This window comes from Dipteris shenzhenensis, chromosome 5 (genome assembly GCF_047967505.1).
Source record: "Dipteris shenzhenensis isolate YYH24624 ecotype China chromosome 5, Dip_SZ_1.0, whole genome shotgun sequence".
NCBI classification, from domain to species: Eukaryota; Viridiplantae; Streptophyta; class Polypodiopsida; order Gleicheniales; family Dipteridaceae; genus Dipteris; species Dipteris shenzhenensis.
Window position 1 is genome coordinate 26520143 of NC_141600.1, and position 20192 is coordinate 26540334.

The 20192-nt window shown below is 43.1% G+C and overlaps 1 protein-coding gene across 3 annotated transcripts in view; it reads left to right on the forward strand.

The window, feature by feature from the left end:
* The first annotated feature begins 4245 nt into the window (after window positions 1–4245).
* LOC147901804 (uncharacterized) overlaps window positions 4246–20192 on the forward strand; it is an 89601-nt gene continuing 73654 nt past the window's right edge. For 2 of the 3 annotated variants that reach the window (XM_087374790.1, XM_087374789.1), the window contains exons 1-4: window positions 4246–4395; window positions 5126–5255; window positions 18408–18451; window positions 18788–18858. In XM_087374790.1, coding sequence (XP_087230916.1) covers window positions 4275–4395; window positions 5126–5255; window positions 18408–18451; window positions 18788–18858 — 366 coding nt within the window. In that variant the 5' untranslated portion in view covers window positions 4246–4274. Of the gene's footprint in view, window positions 4401–5125; window positions 5256–18407; window positions 18452–18787; window positions 18859–20192 lie in introns of all 3 variants that reach the window. The other variant, XM_087374791.1, reaches the window with a different exon arrangement.

A 20192-nucleotide genomic window follows, 5' to 3' on the forward strand; every position in this document is an offset into this window, starting at 1 on the left:
TAATTAGCTTCCATTTACTTTCAATAGAGAATTTCATCATCAATCTAGTAGCCTTCACTGCTCTCTCAACTTTCTTCCAAATTCCCCTCACAACCGGGCATTGCCATGACAAATGCATCATAGATTCCTAGGCATTCCCACACAAGGCGCACATAGGAGAAACTTGAAACTTGTTGGCTAACTTGTACTTGACAAGTGACCATTTATTTAGTATCTTCTAGAGGTTAAAGCTATACCTGCCCACACAACAGGTTTGCCACGTCTCCTTAAATCTATTGCGTACCCAACCGTGTGAATGACAAAGCCCCCACTTCTTATTCAACTGCTAGACTAGCAAGTGGTTTTCCAATAGGCATCTATAGAGTGGATTTGCATAAATCTTCCATAATGGGGTTTTCCCCAAGTACCACTCCCTTAGCTGCATTCCAGGTGAGTCTATACAATTAGCAAGAATTTCAACAGCAGCAGTGCACCAAAGCACTCCTGGACTGTCAGTAAAGATACCAATCCCTCCCTTAAGATAATGTGACCAATATTCATATTTAAATGCACTAGAGAGGATCCATTATAAGTAACAGCCCCTTCCACAACCTTTGGCCTAAACCCAATCCATGGATTTGTATCCTTAAACACATGGGGATTTGAGGTCCGCTCAAGCATGTCTAATGATGAGCACTCTAGTGTTACAACCTAATGGTAGCCCATGCTAACTTATCCTTAATCCAGTCTTTAAACCATGAGAGGGAGACTTGCATTATGCTTCCTTTACTAGGATTTTTTTTGCTTTGTGTTCAGTACCGCTTCTCAATCTTTTGAAAAGGGCAATGGTGGAGGGTCAGTATTTTGCTATTAGACCATGCATGTACAATGGATTAATTATGGACAGATTATAAGGTATTTGGTTTAATACAAGGTTAGTATTAGATTAATATCTCATTAATATTAGGTGCATTAACATAGTTAGTCTTAGTACTAATATAGGTTGAAAATAGAGAAATATGGTTTGAATTAGTAATACCTTGATCGAGGTATTACTAATACCAACTATGAGCAATTTAGTGCATGTGCATTTTATGAGCAATTTAGTGCTTGTACAAAAGTATTATCATCTTACCTCATAGCATCTTAGTTATGTATGCCAAAATTTGTGGGCAATGGATTCCAAGTCATCCTCATTTTTGTTTAAAATTCAGGAGTCTTTTTACCAGCTTTGCTTGGTAAAAGTCTTCACAAGTTATTACATCAACACCTCCGGAGTAGTCGTTATGATTTCTCTTGATGGAGCACATCCTCAGGTCAGCAAAGTTTAGTGTTATTTTCCCAACTAATGAAATCTCATTGAAGATAAGGAGCTGAATTTGGTCTAGCTTATCTTTAGAAAGGGATGTCAAGTTCTTGGTATGTGTAGGTAAGTGCAATGCTGGCATTGATATTGTGTGAAGCTTTTCCTATGTAAGCAAGCATTAGACCTTTGGCATGTCGTGGTTTATGTTGTGCATGGTTTGATTGTAATGTCTCATGAGGTCTTGGATGAGGAGAAGGAGAAGATATGTTTTGCTTGTCCCCACTCCTCCTATGAGAAATAAATGAATTTTGTTGTTTGGATACAATCTCTTTCATAGCATCAAATTGTCTAAGAGTTGCCATTGCTCTATGATCAAGGACCACAATTTCCAAAAGTACTCATCGTTATCTAAGAGTATTTGTTTTTTAACACACACACACACAATGAAATGGTCTTTTGGTGGTTGTTTTTGTAATGAATGCATGCCTAATCCAATGTCATAGAAAATTTCATCATTTGTTTGGTTATCATGAGTTGGTTGTTGTCATTATGCTCTATCAAGTCTTCAAATTGTACATCTCATTAGATTGGTAACTGTTGAATCTTTTGTGGTCTTCTTCTATAGTTGATTGATTGGCATAGCATGCTTTTTGCCATGTTCCATGAGCTATCAATTCTTGATCTTTGTCAAATTTGAAGGGGCAATATAGCGATAATTGTTCATGGTAAAAGTTGACGGGGTCTTTAAACTTGTTGAACTTAACAAATTAATGATTTTTTATTTTCTTATTTTTTTGGAAGTATTGTTGGTGTGATTGTATTTTGATGCAAATGTTGCCAAGCATATGTTATCCATATCTCTTCTTATAATGTATTTGTCAATTATTGATTCGCAGGATATTTGTGTGGAATCATTGGGAAGGTTTTGAAGCTTCTCTTTTCTTTTTAGCATGAATGCCCTATTTTGTTTCTCCTTTGTGTTAATAAATTCAAACTCTCTTGTTGTTCTGTGAAATGATAAAGAAAGAGCGATGAATGACATTTGTTGAGCGGGAAGGAATGCATTGCCCATTTTGTGCATTCATTCTTGTGTGGATGAGCTCTCTTGCAAGTGTGTTTTAATTGTTTGCTAATGCTTCTATAATAGTGTTGTCCATTTTTATTATATAAGAAGTATAGTATCTGGTTGCCGCATATGGATCCATAATGAATTGCATATCCTTGTTTGATTGTCATAACTAAATTATTTTTTTATTGAATGCATTAGTGAAAATATATTTAGAATGTCTTTTTAGAAATAATGTTGGTTTTTTAATGATTTCTCTTGTTTGTGCGAATGCAATCCTTAGATCCATTAGTCATTCTTCTTTGTCATTGAGCAATTCCATTGAACCAATTGGTTTATTCAGTTTTATTTGCATGGGCTCAAGAATTTTAGGCATGCATTTTTGTCGTATTGCTACTTTGTAATCATTACAAATTATATTCTCTTTTTCTTTGAATGTATGAATTCCATATAATCTTTTGTAATCATTACAAGTTATGTTCTCTTTTTCTTTGAATGTATGAATGTCATATTCTCTCGCACTTGCTATCCATTTGAACATATCTCTCTTTATGTAAGTGCTTTGTTTTTTTAAAACCATTCTTTCACAAGAGAAACAAGGAACAAAAGGTGTGTCTTTTATTGCTTTCATATATGTTTTGAGAATTTTACTACATTCACCAAACATAGCAAATATTTCTCTTCATTCACATTTCCATCAATGGATATCGTTCACCTTCGCTTCCTTGAATTCGGAATGTGTGATAGCACTTCTTCTTTTTCAAAAAATTCCTTATCACATGGAATAATTGGTGTTGAATTTTCTTGACAAATTGGTTTTTTCTTCATTTCATACGTTTTCTTTTTGATTAACAACATAGATATGTTCATTGATGGGGTACATAGATTTCATGACTTCCATCATTTGTCTCACTGTTCTCTTTTTTTCTTCAAAGCATAGAGTTCTCAAGCAGAGGTCCTCCACAAATCCCCCAAGAGCCGCATGTAGTATCGCATAAACCCCTTGAGCATCGCGCAGAACCGCAAATCATCTTGCTAGCATGTAGCACTGGCAGACGACTCTGAGGAGTGAGAGACCCTCCACATGGCCTGGAAGGTGAAAGTGTGGTGGGCTACTAGATCGTGCGACAAAGACAACGATCACGAAGAAGGGTTCAGCAAATAAGGCGCACACAATGTTGCATAGAGCTGCCAAACCATTGTGTGGCACTAATGATATGAACTACAACATGGAATATGAACCTATTAACAAGAGGACACAATTTGTGTGCCTAATAGCACTGCCCCATTATCAATGATCTATAATGAACGTGGAAGCTTGGAAATTATCTATGACCTATGATGAATGGTGGAAGCTTGGAAATTATATATGATCTAATAGGGGGGGCTATGAGGACGAGATAAAGTGGAGGAAGGTTGCATGCCACAACTTCCAGAAAACTTGAGACTCACTAGGTACATGGCCAACACGTGTCACCACATAACCCAATTTCAAAGGGAAATTGAAACAATGCTATAGCCTGCCCTTTCAGAGTGGATGAAGCACAACATAGGCTGAGGAGCAATGCATAGAAGATTTTCATGGCGAGCAGAGAAGGTCATTCAAAATCATTGAATTTAGGTCAGCAAAAGCACGTCTATCGCATGCACAAGTCGACAACCGCATGCATGCCAAGTACATTGAGATCACTCGAGTGACAACTAGTCCATGGAAGCCATGTGTCAACAAAACCGAATTCAAAGGGCCATTAAAACCGATGCTGTAGTGTGCCGCTTTCAGGGGCAGGGGCAGGGGCAGGGCTAACAAACGCTAAACCAAGGACCCTTCACCATATGAACTACAACATGGACTATGAAACTATTAACAAACTCTCAACCATCCACGATCAAGGTGAACACCCAAGTTCCACACTACGAAAACCAATGCCAACCTCTCGCCTTCTTTGCATGGCGCCCCTGGGAAGCGTCAAATCCCTCGCCAGAAGACTCATTTCCAAGAAGAAACGCCGCTACCAGGAACATGGCTTCGATCTCGATCTCAGCTGTAAGGCTACGCTTTCCTACGTCGCTGCGCTTTCGCGGAAGAAGCGGCTAACCTCACATTTTATTGTCGCTGCTTCCGCGTTTGTTGGGCGATTAAAGCCTCAGAAAATTGACCCACAGATCCGCAGCTTATGGCTGCAGAAACCCATTTGTACCCAGCACCACGGTGGATCATCGTCCCAGTCAAATATGCCTGAAAACTGGGTAGCGGGTTTCGTTTCAAACGACCCCTCTCTTTGGGGACCCATAGTTTAAAACAGCCAGCGTCAAGATAGAAGACTTTAGGATAAAATTGCCCCTTCATCTCGCCTGGAAAACAAAGAGCGACTTGACAGCACGTTTGTATTTTTGAATCAGGCCTTAAAAGAGGACAAATCCCAGTTTAAAACAGCTAGCGTCAAAATAGAAGGCGTTAGGATAAAATTGACCCTGCATCTCGCCTGGAAAACATGGAATCCCAAGAAGGGCGACTTGACAAGCACGTTTGTATTTTTGAATCAGAGGCCGATGAAAATAATTTAGCAAAACAGCGATAGAAGGCTCTGCCATTGTGCTTGCTTTCGTCACGCCCGCTCTATATTTCGTCACTATGGTTAATAATGAATTTGTCATGGATTTACTACCTCAGATGGTAGAAATTAGTAATTAGATGGCTATTGGAAGACCAAAGAATTTCAACATTCACTAAAAATCATGGATTCTAAAAACCATATTGTCAATTTGTGCAACAGATGTTACACCTCGGATTATAGCAATGGGATTTCCATGTGAGGGTGCAGAAAGCGTTTTCCGAAATTCGATGTCAGAAGTTTTTTCCCTTCTTAAAATCTTTCACGAGAATCATTTTAAGATTTTTAACCTGTAAGATCTACAAATACCCTTCGTTATTTTGCAGAGAATTGGTCTTTTTGTAATGAAGGGTTTAAGGCTTTTATGACGTTCATGATTGTTTCTAATCACATAATAAAGCTCTCAAGGCATGCATGTTTATACTTGATCACAAAGTACTTTGCGGATAAATAGTTTGTTTTAGCATTCCTGTAGGAGATGTAGAATTTTAGAAAGTATCGATGGTGACTAAGAATTGCAGATTCTGAATTTTATTTTAATAGGATCTGGACCAAAGCAAATGAGGATTATTTGTTATTTAGAGATTAGCATCCATAGCCTGCAAATAATAGCTTCAGCCGTCAGGGTCCACCATGAATGGGTCTCTATTGTGCTTAGGTGCTCTCCTCGACTTCTCCTCAGTACTTTGCATTGATAAGGTCAAAGATTTTTTGCTCGGAGACAAGGACTATATTTTCGTTGAAATAAAAAGTATAGTCATAAATTTTTTATTTACTAATGCCCCGTAATGTGGTTCTCAGCTCTCCAGACCTCCAACCTTGCATTTCTAAGCAATGCTGATTCCTCAAGCCAATGCATCTAGTACAAACATGTCATTGACTAACATAAGCATCTCTCTCCACCCTCCCTCTATCTTGAAGAGGAAAGTTATTGCCTTACTGGGACGTGAAAATACAGGTAGAAAAAATGCAGGCTTGTAGATTTTGAAAATGGAGAGGTGAAGATTACATTACAAGGCATGCAAATGGGTGGGTTGGAAGGGAGAGAGAGAGAGAGAGAGAGAGAGAGAGAGAGAGAGAGGGAAACAAATGTGGAACTTAAGGGGCGGGCTGCAGATGAAAGAAGCGTGTAGATAGGAGGAAGAGGATGGTGAGGTTTGAGACAAGGGGCAGCAATTAAGAGGAGGTAGATCATATGAGGAAAGAAATGCATTTGATTTTTAAAGACACTGAGCTTTACACTCGTCTTGAAAAAAACAATGTTGACATGTTGGGGATCTACCGATCATCTTTCACGAGGTGCTGAATGCAATGCTGAGAAAGAAATAGATTTAACTTTCTATGACACTGCAAATCATCATTGGTGAATATGCTGAATGATCAAGTAAGTATGGTACTTTAATGTCATTTGCATGGGTGTTGTACGGGAAGAACTTAGCAATCTTCCCTTAGGAAATTCGTAGATGGCAAAAGCCATTATTCTGGATCCCATCACAGGGAATACCTTGGAGGAACTCAAGGCTACGAACTGATCCAATTGATGTACACAACAAGTCAAGCCATGGAGTCTGTGATTCTCAATACAACAGTTTCACCTCTAGACGGAGCTTTATGTTCAAGATAATTACTTTCTTTAAGTGAAAACCTACAGAAACCATTGAAGCATCATCCTAATGAGCAGGTCTGAAAGGTTGCTTTATTCAGCACTCATAAAGATATTGGAGAAGCGAGTACGAAGTGATATGTTTGGTTCGAAGTTTCTCACTTTCAATCTCCTCTTGTGGCACCAAAGCATGGCCACAATAGAATGTTGGTGATATTTTGTCCCTTAGGTTACACTTAATTGAGACGGATGCAATGAACACGTCTTTGTCCTTATATCATACAATCTTCACTTTTCCTTTCCATTTTTTCCCAAGAAAGATAGTTGATCACCTTTTTTAGTTGAAAATACAAGAAGCCTAACAAGTTGTATTACAATTCTCAAAATTCAAAATGTCCCCATAAGGCAGGTCATTAGTGATCGTATCTAAAAACAGAGTCAATACACATCATGACATACTTTTATGTAGAAGACGTGATAAAATAGTGAGTAGAGGCAAGGAGACGTGTGAGTTAGGTTATTGGGGAGCGGCTTGTAGACAACTAATAAGTTGGTTGACGAATGGCTCAGCAATGTGCCGTATGGTTATGGAGGGGGCTACCAAACATAGCTCAACACCATGTTAGATCTCCTTTGAACGAGCCTTGCTTTTGGACAAAGGCCAAACCAATATGCAGAGTAGAAAATGTATTTAGATCTCACATTGATCTGGATCGACTCAATATATGCACACAAGCGTGGATAAACCACAGAGATTTAGATGATAGACATTACAGCCAAAGTGTCTATAGGATCAAAACTGAGTACAAGAGAGGCTTTACGACCTACACACTGTGGAAAGCAAGGTGCTGCTCTACTAGTACTAGATCTGTATTCTCCCATTGCTGACAAATCTTCTGCTCTCTCCTTCTACTGGGTGCCCCTCATTGAGGTCTTCAGTGACTTAGGGAGGATCTCTAAAAGGACTCTTCAATACCCTTGTTGTACCATGTGTTATGCTCATTAAAGAGCTCTCCAGACGTACTTACGGTTGTGTCTTAGGAGGGGACTGGTACTCTTTTTGAAAGTAATACCAAAGGCCTAAGGCTAGTGGTGCAAGGTTCCTACTTTTGTGATACCATCTCTGTAGTACAAGAGGCATCCCCATCATTTAAGCCCTCAGGTCATTGCGAGAGGTCATCTTGTCACTTAAGGTCATCCTTGTACCATAGGTCATATGTCATCCCTTATATACGATCTCTTCAGTTTCCTAAATAAGAGGTCTTTAGGGGTCATCTCCTGTACCAAGTCTCTTTCAACCAACCTGTACAAGAGTTCTTTAGGTCATCCCTTGTACCAGGTCTCTTCTAGTCAACCTAGACAAGAGGTCTTCACATCATCCCTTGTACTGGGTCTCTTCTGCTCAACTTGTGAAAGAGGTCTTTAGGTCATCGTTGTACCAGGTCTCTTTTGGTCACCCTATACAAGAGGTCTTCGTGTCATCGTTGTACCTACTATCACGTCTCTTCTAGTCACCCTTGCAAGAGGTCTTCAGGCCATCGTTGTATTAGGTCCCTTTTGGTCATCCCCATGTTGAGCCTTACAAGGTTGAAGATATGAAAAAGTCCAAGGCTCTAGGTTTTCGAGGTAGGCCATCTGAGGGTACTTAGCATAGCCCTTGAGTTTATTATGGAGGTCATAACCTAGGGAAGGATAATAATGTTGCCCATACAAGAGGTCTTCATGTGAGTTTCTGTGGAGTGGCATGCAAAAGAATAGCATTATCATCAGCCAGCTCACTATCCAAGAGCTCCTTATTTTGTCTCAGGGGATGTCTCAGCCCCATAGTATTTGCATGAATGCTCATTGCTTCAGCCACAATAAATACAAGAAGGGGGCAAGAGAGCATCCCTGGCGAACTGATCTAGAAATATGAAGCCTCTCTTCCCTTTCTTCTGTGATAAGCACCTGGCTGTGGGCTGATCTGTACAAATAGGAACCTTTTGATCCAAGCATAGGAGGGTACCCTTAAAAAAACCCAATCTACTTTTTTGTAAGCTTTCTTGAAATTCAGGAGTAGAAGAGCAAGGCACTAACTGGTCTGCATAGCCTAGCGTGAGGCCTTCCATAAAATAAGATATTAAAAAAAATGCTTCTTCCATGCACAAAGCCAGTCTATGTATCATAAATAAGATCTGGAAGAATGGGCTACAAATAGTTTTGGCCAATATCTTATAAAATGTTCCCAATAGAGTGATGGACCTCAATTGGGAAATCAAATTTCTGCAACCTCCATTTGGGATAAGATGAATGAGACCCTCTGTAATTGAATCAGACATAGTACTAGAGTACCAAACGCCATATAGGGCTGAGGTAACATGGTCCCCAATCATGTCTTAAGAAGCACATGTCAACCCAAGTGAGCCCAGACATGTACGCTTAAGAAGGGCGAGAAGTGCAGTTCGAATTCCAAATTAGTGAAAGATGCATCAAGTGAGGCTCTTATGCCTGGTTTCACCAATACTGGAATATGATGCCAAACTCTATGTTTGGCGTCATCTCTAGTAGGTGTGTCAGGATCTGTTCAGAGAAGGGAGGCATAAAAACCTATAGTTGTACGCAAGATGGCATCTCGATCTGTTTGCAAAACTCCAGAGCCAATTAGTTGAGAAACACTTGGTGGAGGAGTTGCAACTCTAGACACAAGCCGACGAGGGGCAATAGGTGCTAGACGCCTATTGGTGCTGGACAAGTGGGACGCACCGTTGGTGCTGGACATGCAAGAGGTGCCGAAGGAGCACTACTATAAGAGGACGCACGAGAAGACCTCGTGGGTCTTTCTTCTTCTTTGGGCAATCTCTAATGAAATGCTCAAAGGTCTTGCAAATCCTAAACCGGTCCCCCCTGTCCACACCTGTCCACAATCTTGACTCTCTGCCAAAAAAGTAGCCATCTAGACATTGAAGCATAATATGGTCATGTGTGATGTTAGGGTAAAAAATGATGCCCCTATCTCCATCAGACTTGATTGCCTCTGTTGCAAAAGAAAGCAAGGTACATACATACATACATACATACATACATACATACATACATGCATACGTATATATATATACACATTATTAACCTTAAAACCCGGAACTCTGTTTCCACTGTTTCTTTTGGTGGCCGAAACTTTGAAACAACATTTCTCACCATGCTCCATATTACTGTTTTTGAAACTCTTGGGAACTATGCCACACAAGCATCCATGATGCGCGATCAGAGAAGACACTTTCAGAATTCAAATGATAAAAATGGCCATGGAAGTCTCCTTAGGTCGACCGACCTTGTTGGAGCTCACAAAAATATGGCAACCCCTACTGTTCTAGTATCAACTGTATATGTAAACCTCTAAACTGACTCTCATAACACACACACACCCGGACCTGTGCACATCGGTGAAAAAGACCTCAAGAGTCGCGTTCTTGCGGATAAATAGGAGCCAGAAGAACCGATTGCCACCTCGACCATTGCTAAGGGCCATGCAAACCGCCGCTAGGTCTGTCCACGTCTTGCACGCAAGCTGTTGCCCGCCACGTGCCCCTCTATGCATTGACTACACATGAGCTTGGTGATGATCCAATCAAAGCTCTTGATTGATCTCCACGACCAATCAATGCTCAAGTACTACTACCTCCTCTAGACCTTAGTCACTAGGTCCCTCTTGAGGATGGACTCCCAACAAACCCTCCCATAACCGAAATGAGGGATAGACAAACTAATGCTCACGAAGAGCAACACACCACGTTCACAAAGAACCAACAAATCCAAGTAACTATGATGTGTTCACAAAGAACCAACAATTGCTCACAAAGAGCCCGACAGTCAATACTGCCCTCCCAAAATCAAAATGCCCACTCTTGATCACTCAGATTATCTGCTTCCACTAGCATGGGTGTGTCTTGTTTGTCCTCCTTGTTGGAAAGGTTACCTCCCCATCTGTAAGCCCCCAAATGAGGAGAGCGTGGGGGAGGGAGACCTAGGGTAGGATGTGCCCAAGAGAGAAAAAGGAAAGTACTTGGACGCATCAAAGTGGCTGCAACACATGGCGTCGAGACCATGGCAGATGGCGATGCATACATGGCATAGATCTGGCCTGGAAGAGACATATCTGGAGCAGCACGAGATGGTGGGGTATACCGGTGTATAGGCGCCTACATGGCAAGCTATCTGGCAAGGTGTGTGGGTAGGCACATGGCCTGCAGCATACCCTAAAGATGGCGCAGGAATATGGCGGGACAGATCAGCAAACAGGTCGGCCAACAGTGAGCCAGCCAACCAGGCTTTGGTTAGGCTGGTCAAGAGGGCTGGGTCCCTGCATGGAACAAAGGCTGAAAAGGGCCTAGTGAAGTCCCTTATATAGGGCCCTGGTTGGGCTGGTAGGGACAGCCAACCAGGTCGGCGGTTTTCAGCCAGACTGAGACGGCCAAAATAGGGCTGACCAGTCGGTATTTTTTGTCAGGCCTCAGGGCCTATAAAAGGAGAGGCTCTTGCCTCATTTCAGCATCCAGCAGTACAGCTTCCAGCAGAGCAGAAAGGAGCAGCAGAGCACAACCAGAAGGAGTACCAGTGTTGCTGCAGACTTAGCTCAGTGTGAGGCTGAGACCTTGGCTGTCTTCTAGGGCAGCAAGGAGCTGAGGTCAAAGGACGGAAAGTCTACAGAAACTCCAGGTGGAGCACGCGGGCTCGAGTCTAGAGATAGCCAGCTGATAGGAGAAGGACCTTGTGGTAAGGTCAGAGGACCACACCATTGGTGGGACTCTGGATCTATCTCTCTTGTATTGTGTCCATAGTTTTGGACGGAAATATATATTTTGGTGGTTTCTCTATCTGGCCGGTTCATTGTCCATTGATGAGTTTGCACATCTATTGAATGCACATAAGTAAAGAAGTTTGTGATTCCACACCCCACACCGTACACTGTGTGAGCTCCTGGGCATTACTATAAGTCTTCCGTTGTGCATACCCTTTGTTGGGTCATTTCTAACATGGTATCAGAGCCCAAGTAGGAGGCTCACACGTGTGGGAGCCTGAAGGCAGGGACCTTGCTGAAGGACGACCCTGATTCAGAAGCTCTAGGGAATCGACTTCCACGACTGGAGGATTGTACCCTTGCCAGAAGGAGGGTAACTCAGGTTCAGTCAGGTGCGTTTAAAGTTCGCAGTCCAGGTGATCTGGAGATGTACTTTTGTTGCAGACCTTGCCAAAGGAAGGACGGGTTGAAATAGACCCTCAGAGCATGGTGCCTGGAAGACTCTAGGTTGTTCACTCATTATGAGGGGGACGACTGGAAGATCGTGAGGCGGGAACGTGACTGAAGGAGGTGGTACCAGGAGGTGCTACCAAAGATGGACCTGTGTACCAGGATGGTGTGCGGAAGCGGAACCGGACCTGGTGGAGCAGGAGCCACTGGATGAAAAGCCAGGAAAAGATTTTGACACCGAAAGGTTCTAGAGGACTACGAACAGGGAGTTACTGGAGCATCGTCATCGACGTGTTGGCATTGGGCCGAGATGTGTCGGTGAGAGGGGGTGTTGGAAAGGTCACCTCCCCATCTGTAAGCCCCCAAATGAGGAGAGCGTGGGGGAGGGAGACCTAGGGCAGGATGTGCCCAAGAGAGAAAAAGGAAAGTACCTGGACGCATCAAAGTGGCTGCAACTCATTGCGTCGAGACCATGGCAGATGGCGATGCATACATGGCATAGATTTGGCTTGGAAGAGACATATCTGGAGCAGCACGAGATGGCGGGGTATCCCGGTGTACAAGCGCCTACATGGCAAGCTATCTGGCAAGGTGTGTGCGTAGGCACATGTCCTGCAGCATACCCTAAAGATGGCGCAGGAATATGGCGGGACAGATCAGCAAACAGGTCGGCCAACAGTAGAGCTGGTTGGGGCTGGTTGAGCCAGCCAACCAGGCTTTGGTTAGGCTGGTCAAGAGGGCTGGGTCCCTGCATGGAACAAAGGCTGAAAAGGGCCTAGTGAAGTCCCTTATATAGGGCCCTGGTTGGGCTGGTAGGGACAGCCAACCAGGTCGGTTTTCAGCCAGACTGAGTCGGCCAAAACAGGGCTGACCAGTCGGTATTTTTTGCCAGGCCTCAGGGCCTATAAAAGGAGAGGCTCTTGCCTCATTTCAGCATCCAGCAGTACAGCTTCCAGCAGAGCAGAAAGGAGCAGCAGAGCACAACCCTTGGGGCCTACATCCAGAAGCTGAAGGAGTACCAGTGTTGCTGCAGACTTAGCTCAGTGTGAGGCTGAGACCTTGGCTGTCTTCTAGGGCAGCAAGGAGCTGAGGTCAAAGGACAGAAAGTCTACAGAAGCTCCAGGTGGAGCACGTGGGCTGGAGTCTAGAGATAGCCAGCTGATAGGAGAAGGACCTTGTGGTAAGATCAGAGGACCACACCATTGGTTGGACTCTGGATCTATCTCTCTTGTATTGTGCCCATAGTTTTGGACGGAAATATATATTTTGGTGGTTTCTCTATCTGACCGGTTCATTGTCCATTGATGAGTCTTCACATCTATTGAATGCACATAAGTAAAGAAGTTTGTGATTCCACACCCCACACTGCACACTGTGTGAGCTCCTGGGCATTACTATAAGTCTTCCACTGTGCGTACCCTTTGTTGGGTCATTTCTAACACTCCTTGCCCTCAACCGTAAGTGCTTTGTCTTTCTCTAGCTTCAATATTCATCTCGCTATTTTGTATAGCGGAATCTCTCTCTATGTCCTTCCTTTACACAGTAGTTACACTTAACGTAGATCTCGACTTTGTTTCTTCGTTCTATCAATTATTGTGAATACTCTTGGGTCGTAAATGCTTGAATTCGTTCGTTTCTCCTTGCTGAGCAGCATCCCAGCACAATGTAGGAAGTCCATATCTCCATCAAGCCTTGGAATTCTTACTGTTTCCTCATGCTGATCAAGTGGTAGGCTTTTCAACATAATTGACTTTTTGTTTTCATCCTCCACCTTAGCTCGAAGATCATTAAGTTGTCTGAGCAAACTCTGCATCCCATTCAGGAACATACCCAGATTCTCTCCCTCGAGCATCTTCAAATCAAAAAGATCTTGTTTCAAATTTGCCTTTGAGTGCTTCATGTGAACCCTGAAAAGAGTTTTCAACATCTGCCAATTTTCCGCTGCTGATGCCTTCACATCAAGGTGATGGAAAATTTCAAGCCCGAGAGCACGTCCCATGTAGCCAACTGCCTTCTCATTTTTTGTCTCCCTTGAACTTTTCTCTGCTTCTGAATCGTTTCCTTTTGGCTTCTTCTCTTTTCCAGCAACAACTCCTCAGAGTTCCTTTTGCATGAACAATAAACGGGTGGCTAACTGCCATGACGGGAAATTCTTACCGTTGAAGGTGGGCTACCCCACGACCAGACTTCTCTCTGTGTGTCGTATCCATCTTAGTGATGCAAAGGATTCAATCGAACACGAAAGAAAACTTCAGCTAATATCTCTAACGATGGCTTTGAGATTCTCTTCGACCTTGGCTTCCTTATCTTTTTCGGAGAACCCTATCTCTAGGATTAGCTTCCGCTGTGCATGCCCTCTATTGCATTCTCTAACATCCCAAGCCCTCCTCCCCCCCCCCCGGCACATGTAAACCTACACCTTGCCTCACCCCTCAGCCCTCCCCGTCTGCTAACACCCCACCCCTCCCCTCCTATCTGCCCCCCTTGCCTGCTAATAGCCCTTCCACCGTGTCTTTCAGCCCCCCAAACTTCCTCTCCTATAAATCGCCCTCCTAGACCTTGCCCTCAACCTCTCCCCTCTCTTCCTAAGCTCTCTTAGTCCCTCCCTTAGCTTGTTCCCTCTCAGCCCAGCCCATATTTACCTCTCCTTATGCCCCTCGCCTCTCAGCCTCCTTCTTTCAGCCTTGTTCTTGATGGACGGAGCTTTATTTGTGTTTGAGTCGGCCTTTCACTCTTGATTGAGGAATGGATACCCATCCAACCAATCCTCAACCGCTTCCACCGGCCGTGAGAAACCCTTATTTATACAACAGACGAAGTAGTGCGGCAGCTTAAAAAGGATGTAGAGCTTGAAAGCTCCACCCCTCTTTTTGCATGAAATTCATGGATCCCACCCTTCCAGATCATAGGCCACGGATTTTGGATTGTTGGGAGTCCATCCTCATGAGGGACCTAGTGACTAAGGTCTAGAGGAGGTAGTAGTACTTGAGCATTGATTGGTTGTGGAGATCAATCAAGAGCTTTGATTGCATCATCACCAAGCTCACGTGTAGTCAGTGCATAGAGGGGCAGGCACGTGGCGGGCAATAGCTTGCATGCAAGACGTGGACATACCTAGCGGCGGTTTCCATGGCCCTTAGCAATGGTCAAGGTGGCAATCGGTTCTTTTGGCTCCTATTCATCTGCAAGAATGCGACTCCTGAGGTCTTTTTCACTGATGTGCACAGGTCCGGGTGTGTGTGTGTGTTATGAGAGTCGGTTTAGAGGTTTACATATAGAGTTGATACTAGAACAGTAGGGGTTGCCATGCTTTTGTGAGCTCCAACAAGGTCAGTCGACCTGAGGAGACTTCATGACCATTTTGATCATTTGAATTCTGAAAGTGTCTTCTCTGATCGCGCATCATTGGCTGTAATAGAAGGAATATACGAGTTGATTGTTGAGCAAAGTTCTATGTCGTTTCATAAGAAGTGTTCATCGTTTTATGCCGTCTATATGTCGTTCATTTTATGAGAGGTAAATTGTTTGTATATCCTTCAGTGGTATCAGAGCAGAGAACTAGTCTTGGGAGCTCCTATATATGTCTAAGTATTTAAGTTTGAAGGTAATATGTTATGGAGCCCAAGAGCTCACACAGTGGTATATTCAAATCCAAACTTCTTATCCTTAGTGTCTACTTCAATAGAGATGCAGACAACAAATAGACAAATCTTAAAAGAGAGATGTAGAACCAACAAAATATATTTTCATCAAATGTGGACACAATACAAAAACTATGTTCAGTGTACACCCTCTACCAGCGGAGTGTTGACTAGATGTGGACCCTTGTACATACATGGCTGTTCTCCTACCTCCTTGGCACTCCAAAACACTAGGCCTATGGTGCTCTCCTAGAGCTTGAGTGGGCCTCATATGTGTGTCCCACATATGGACAACCAATTCCAAGGCAGTGCTTGCTATAGTTTCTTGACCTCCTTGCTGCTCTAAATGCAGACCAAGCTGCAGGAATTGCCTCGAGAGTTGTCTCCTTTTGCTGCTCCTACGTGCCACGTCTAGCTCTTTCACACTCTGTAGATCTGCTCCTTTGTGTGGTCCAGAAACCTTCAGCAATCTTGAGATCTCTTCCTGCTGCAAATCACCTCTCCCTAGAACATCCACCTGTGGTCTGGACTGCTGCCTGAAGTGGCCCCAAATGCTCAAGACCTGAGCTCAATGATTGTCTAAATGCTGAAGTTTCCAGCCCTCAGCTAGCCGATTTGGTCAGACAACCAACCGACCTGGTTGGCCAGCCAATGAGCCCTACCAGCTGACCTGGTTGGGCCCTATAAACCTGACCATGGGCTTCTCCTTGTAGCTCCTTTTCCTGTCCTTCCTAGCCACGTCTGCCTTACACCAGCGCTGTCTGACTTGCTCTAGGCCCTATGCTTTGATCCAGAGCTGCCGCTTGTTGTCCGTACCATTGCGCCACCTCTACTATTGCGTCCAAAGATGATCCAGAGCTGTTGCTTGTTGTCCGTACCATTGCGCCACCTCTACTATTGCGTCCAAAGATGATCCAGAGCTGCTGTCGCATGCTGTTTGTACCATTGCACCACTTGTACCAGTGTTTACAACAGTCTCTAGTGACTGATACAACTTGCAAGACGCTTGATTGCTGCATGGCATCCCAAACCTTCACGCCCCTATTTCATCCTATTCTGCCCATCAGCTCCACTCCTATCAGCTCTGCAGTGCTGTTCCACTGTTCTGTATTTGTTCCTATGCACACCAAACAGCCAAGTACACCTTTGGGTGCTTTCCACATGGCAGCCTGTGTGCTGCCCATTTGTTGACTTAGACTTTGTCTCTTGTGTATATTGATCAGACTCCTCCTTCTGATCCACCACCTTCTTTTTGCAATCCTTTGCAAAATGTCCTGGCTGATCAAGTAGAAGCCCTTCTTTTGGTGTTTTCTCTTTTTCTTATTCTCACCGTCAGAATCATCCCCATCATACTCAGATTTGACATCCTTCTCTTTCTTCTTGTTGGACTTGCCCATGCCTTTACCTTGTCCTTGGCATAAAAGGCCTTTTCATTGGATTTGTTGTACTTACTGAAGTCAAGTTGAGTGTGTTTTAGTATGTTCTACATGAGTTCTAGTAGAGTCTTATGTGTGAGTGCCACTTGCATATTGGGAGATATCCCATATACAATTTGGTGTTCTAGTATGTGTGCCTATCCTATATATGATTGTTCTTGTGTGTCACATCAACACACATCTAGGAGTGCACATCAAGCTTATCAATGTGAGTCCTTTCATTTTGGTATTATGTTTCCATTTGAGTATTATCTTCTCTCTCCCTCTCCCTCTCCACCATGTTCCTCCACTTACTTTCCCCAGCTTTCCTCTTGCAAAGCCAAGGCATTAGCTGCTTGAAAGTTACTGGTGCCGACCACTGCCTTGCTATCATTGTCATGACAAGGCTCATGTAGCTCCTCGGAAGCATGCCAAGCAAATGCTTGGCCATCCTTGTTGAATCCGTTCTCTGACCAATTGATCTGAGTTGATCCCGCACCAAGATAAACTTGATGATGTGATCCTGTACTACATCCCCTCTTCCATGTTCATGCCACAACTCCGTTTCTAGGTCGAGAATCCTTGCATCATTATACCTTGTACATATGCTTTAATATAGTCCAGACGGCAAAGGAAGTGTCTCCAATTGAATGTGTGGGAGCATCGAATTTGCAGTGATGCCAATAATAATGGCCAATGCATTTGCAGTCGCGTCACCCAGTGTCTCAATGCTACAGGATCCGGTATTGTAACCTTAGTTGCATTTGTGGTGGCCAAGTCACAATGGGCTGAGGCGTTAGCTCCATTCCCATCGCAATCTCCCAAATCGATCTCACCACCAAGTGGCTGCGAACATTCATCTTCCACAAAGGGTAATTTGTCCCATCCAACTTACCAGTTCCCCCAAAGTTCAGCATCGGATATCGTGCAGCATGATAAAAAAATGAAAGAGATAGAGGTTTCATACACTTGCTTGAATCTGAGAAACCCTCTTTGCAAGGGCACGGGTCCTTCAGACATAGAAGCTGGTTTCCACAAGCATGAATCAAGGTCCTCCTTTTCCACGGTCCTTGCCTTCGATCTCCCACCACTTGTGAAGTGTCGTCGAGGCTCTAATACCACGTGAGAGAATACAACAGAGGGTATGCATAGTGGAAGCTAACTCCAAAGATAAGAGTTATGGAGCCTAGAAACTCACACAATGGTAGATTCAGATCCAAACTTGTTACCCTTACTGTGTACTCCAATAGATGTGCTGTCGATAAATAGACAATGCTCAAAAGAGAGATGTAGAACACGAACAAAATATATTTCTGTCCAAGAACACAATACAAAAGCTATGCTCAGTGAGATTGACACGGCAAGAGGGGGCTGTGATGAGATGACAAGAGAAGAAGGAAGGGACAGCAAGGAAATCAAAAGAAAAGGGAGGGAGGAGGGGGAGATATTCTGGTCCATTTAGGGGCAGCAAGGGAAGGAATCACTGTTTTTGTTTAGGAATGCATGTTTTTGTTTGAAAAGTTCCTAAACTTTTTCAGTGGGTCATATGCTTGTATGGCAGATGTGCAGAAAGAACTTATGACCCAGCAAAACTTGGTGGCAATGGTATGCTTAAGTCTTAACATTTGTATAAACAAGCATCGGAGAGTGCTGAAATGAGCTGATTTGCTTAATTTGAACAAAATTGATGGCAAAGCATCTTGAGGTCCATATCACAAGTAAAAAATCTCTTAGACCTTTGAAATTGTGGTATGTTGCAGTATGTTACCATCTTTGAAATGCACAAATGCCTTGCAAAGTCTTGTTCTCTACAAGTGTCCCTTCTGTTGTTTGTATAGAAACATTTGTTCTAGAAGTTGTAAATAGTATTTGGACCTAGATCCAGATATAAAGGGGTCCTACAAGGAGACTACATCCCAAATTTTTTTTTTGCTTGTGCAGTGGAGTGGATACCATTTTCTGATCACAATCCTGCTCCTACAGAAACCATATTTTATTTTTGTGAACAGGCGGTATGGTTCTATCTGCTGTTGCTATATTTTATAAAAATCACAATTCTGGGTTTTCATGCGACTAGACAATAATGTTGGTTAAGGAGAGAAATCTGGGTTTTCATGCAACTAGACAATTATGTTGGTTGAATATTTTCTCTCCATGTGCACTTTCGTCTTCTGAACGGAACTGTTAGCTGATGTGATTGCATCTGAAAAATGCAATCTTTATGGCTGCTTCAAAATTCTTGCATTGTACAAGAGAAACAATCAGTTTTTCTATTCCATGAGAGTATAGATATAATAAGGGTAAGGCATGTTGAGTGAACATGGATGCAAGTAGTTTAAGAAATTTATGTTTGGCACAATCATTGACCATTATTCTTACTTTTTGCCCTTTCGATATTTCCATGCATCCTCATGATTTCAAGTGGCTCCAAAGTGGGTTGTCACATTGCCAAGCAACATACGGGGGTGCTATCCTCATGATAAACCTCTTCTTATATATATTTTCAATACCTTTAAGCGGCAACACTTGCATTGCGTGTACTTTTTTTTTAAACGTTTATTTGGGTCTTTAGCTTCTATTTTTTGATTTTTTGGTAGTTCCAAGCAAAATGGTCTTTGCATTGAAGAAAAGATTTTCTTGCTTAGCTTTTTCATAATCTTCTATTTTTAAAAGTGGATCCCTTTGAGACACATAGAACCAGAAATTCCAATAGCCATTGTACCGCTATCATTTATGATAAAAAAACTCATGCTAGCCTTCTATGCTGGTCCCTGTACTAATGTTGAAAGCCTCCCATGCTACTTTCTGCAGCCGTAGCTGAAATTGCCACTCTGTGCACACAATGAGCATGAGCAAGTACTCTACAAGGAAGTTAAGGGACGATTTTTAGGACACGTGAACCATAATTTCCAACACCCCCTCTCATTCTTACACTACGGGCCCTCAATGACCCCAAGGTATCTATAATCCCTTTGCTCTCTTTCGGAGGATGTTAGGATTATGTTTGAGAAGTGTGTTGAGATCAAGTCACCATACCAACATATTGTTTACCTCCATGTTGAGCTCCTTGTAACTCAAGACCAAGCAGTGCACAGGTACGCCTACAATACAAGCCTCCAATGGGACTGTCGAATGTCATCATGAACATGCTTGCTGATAGACCATAGAACTCACGTATGATCTATGAGTATCCCCCTCTAAATTTTTGGAACCAACCAGGACCTGAAAAGTACCAAGTCCCCTGGGTCTATAGTCAACCCGTGATGTGACTTGCATGATCCCCCAACATACATCTAGAAACCCTGAAATTACTCGAGGTTGTCTCTATCGAAGTGATCTTCTCTCA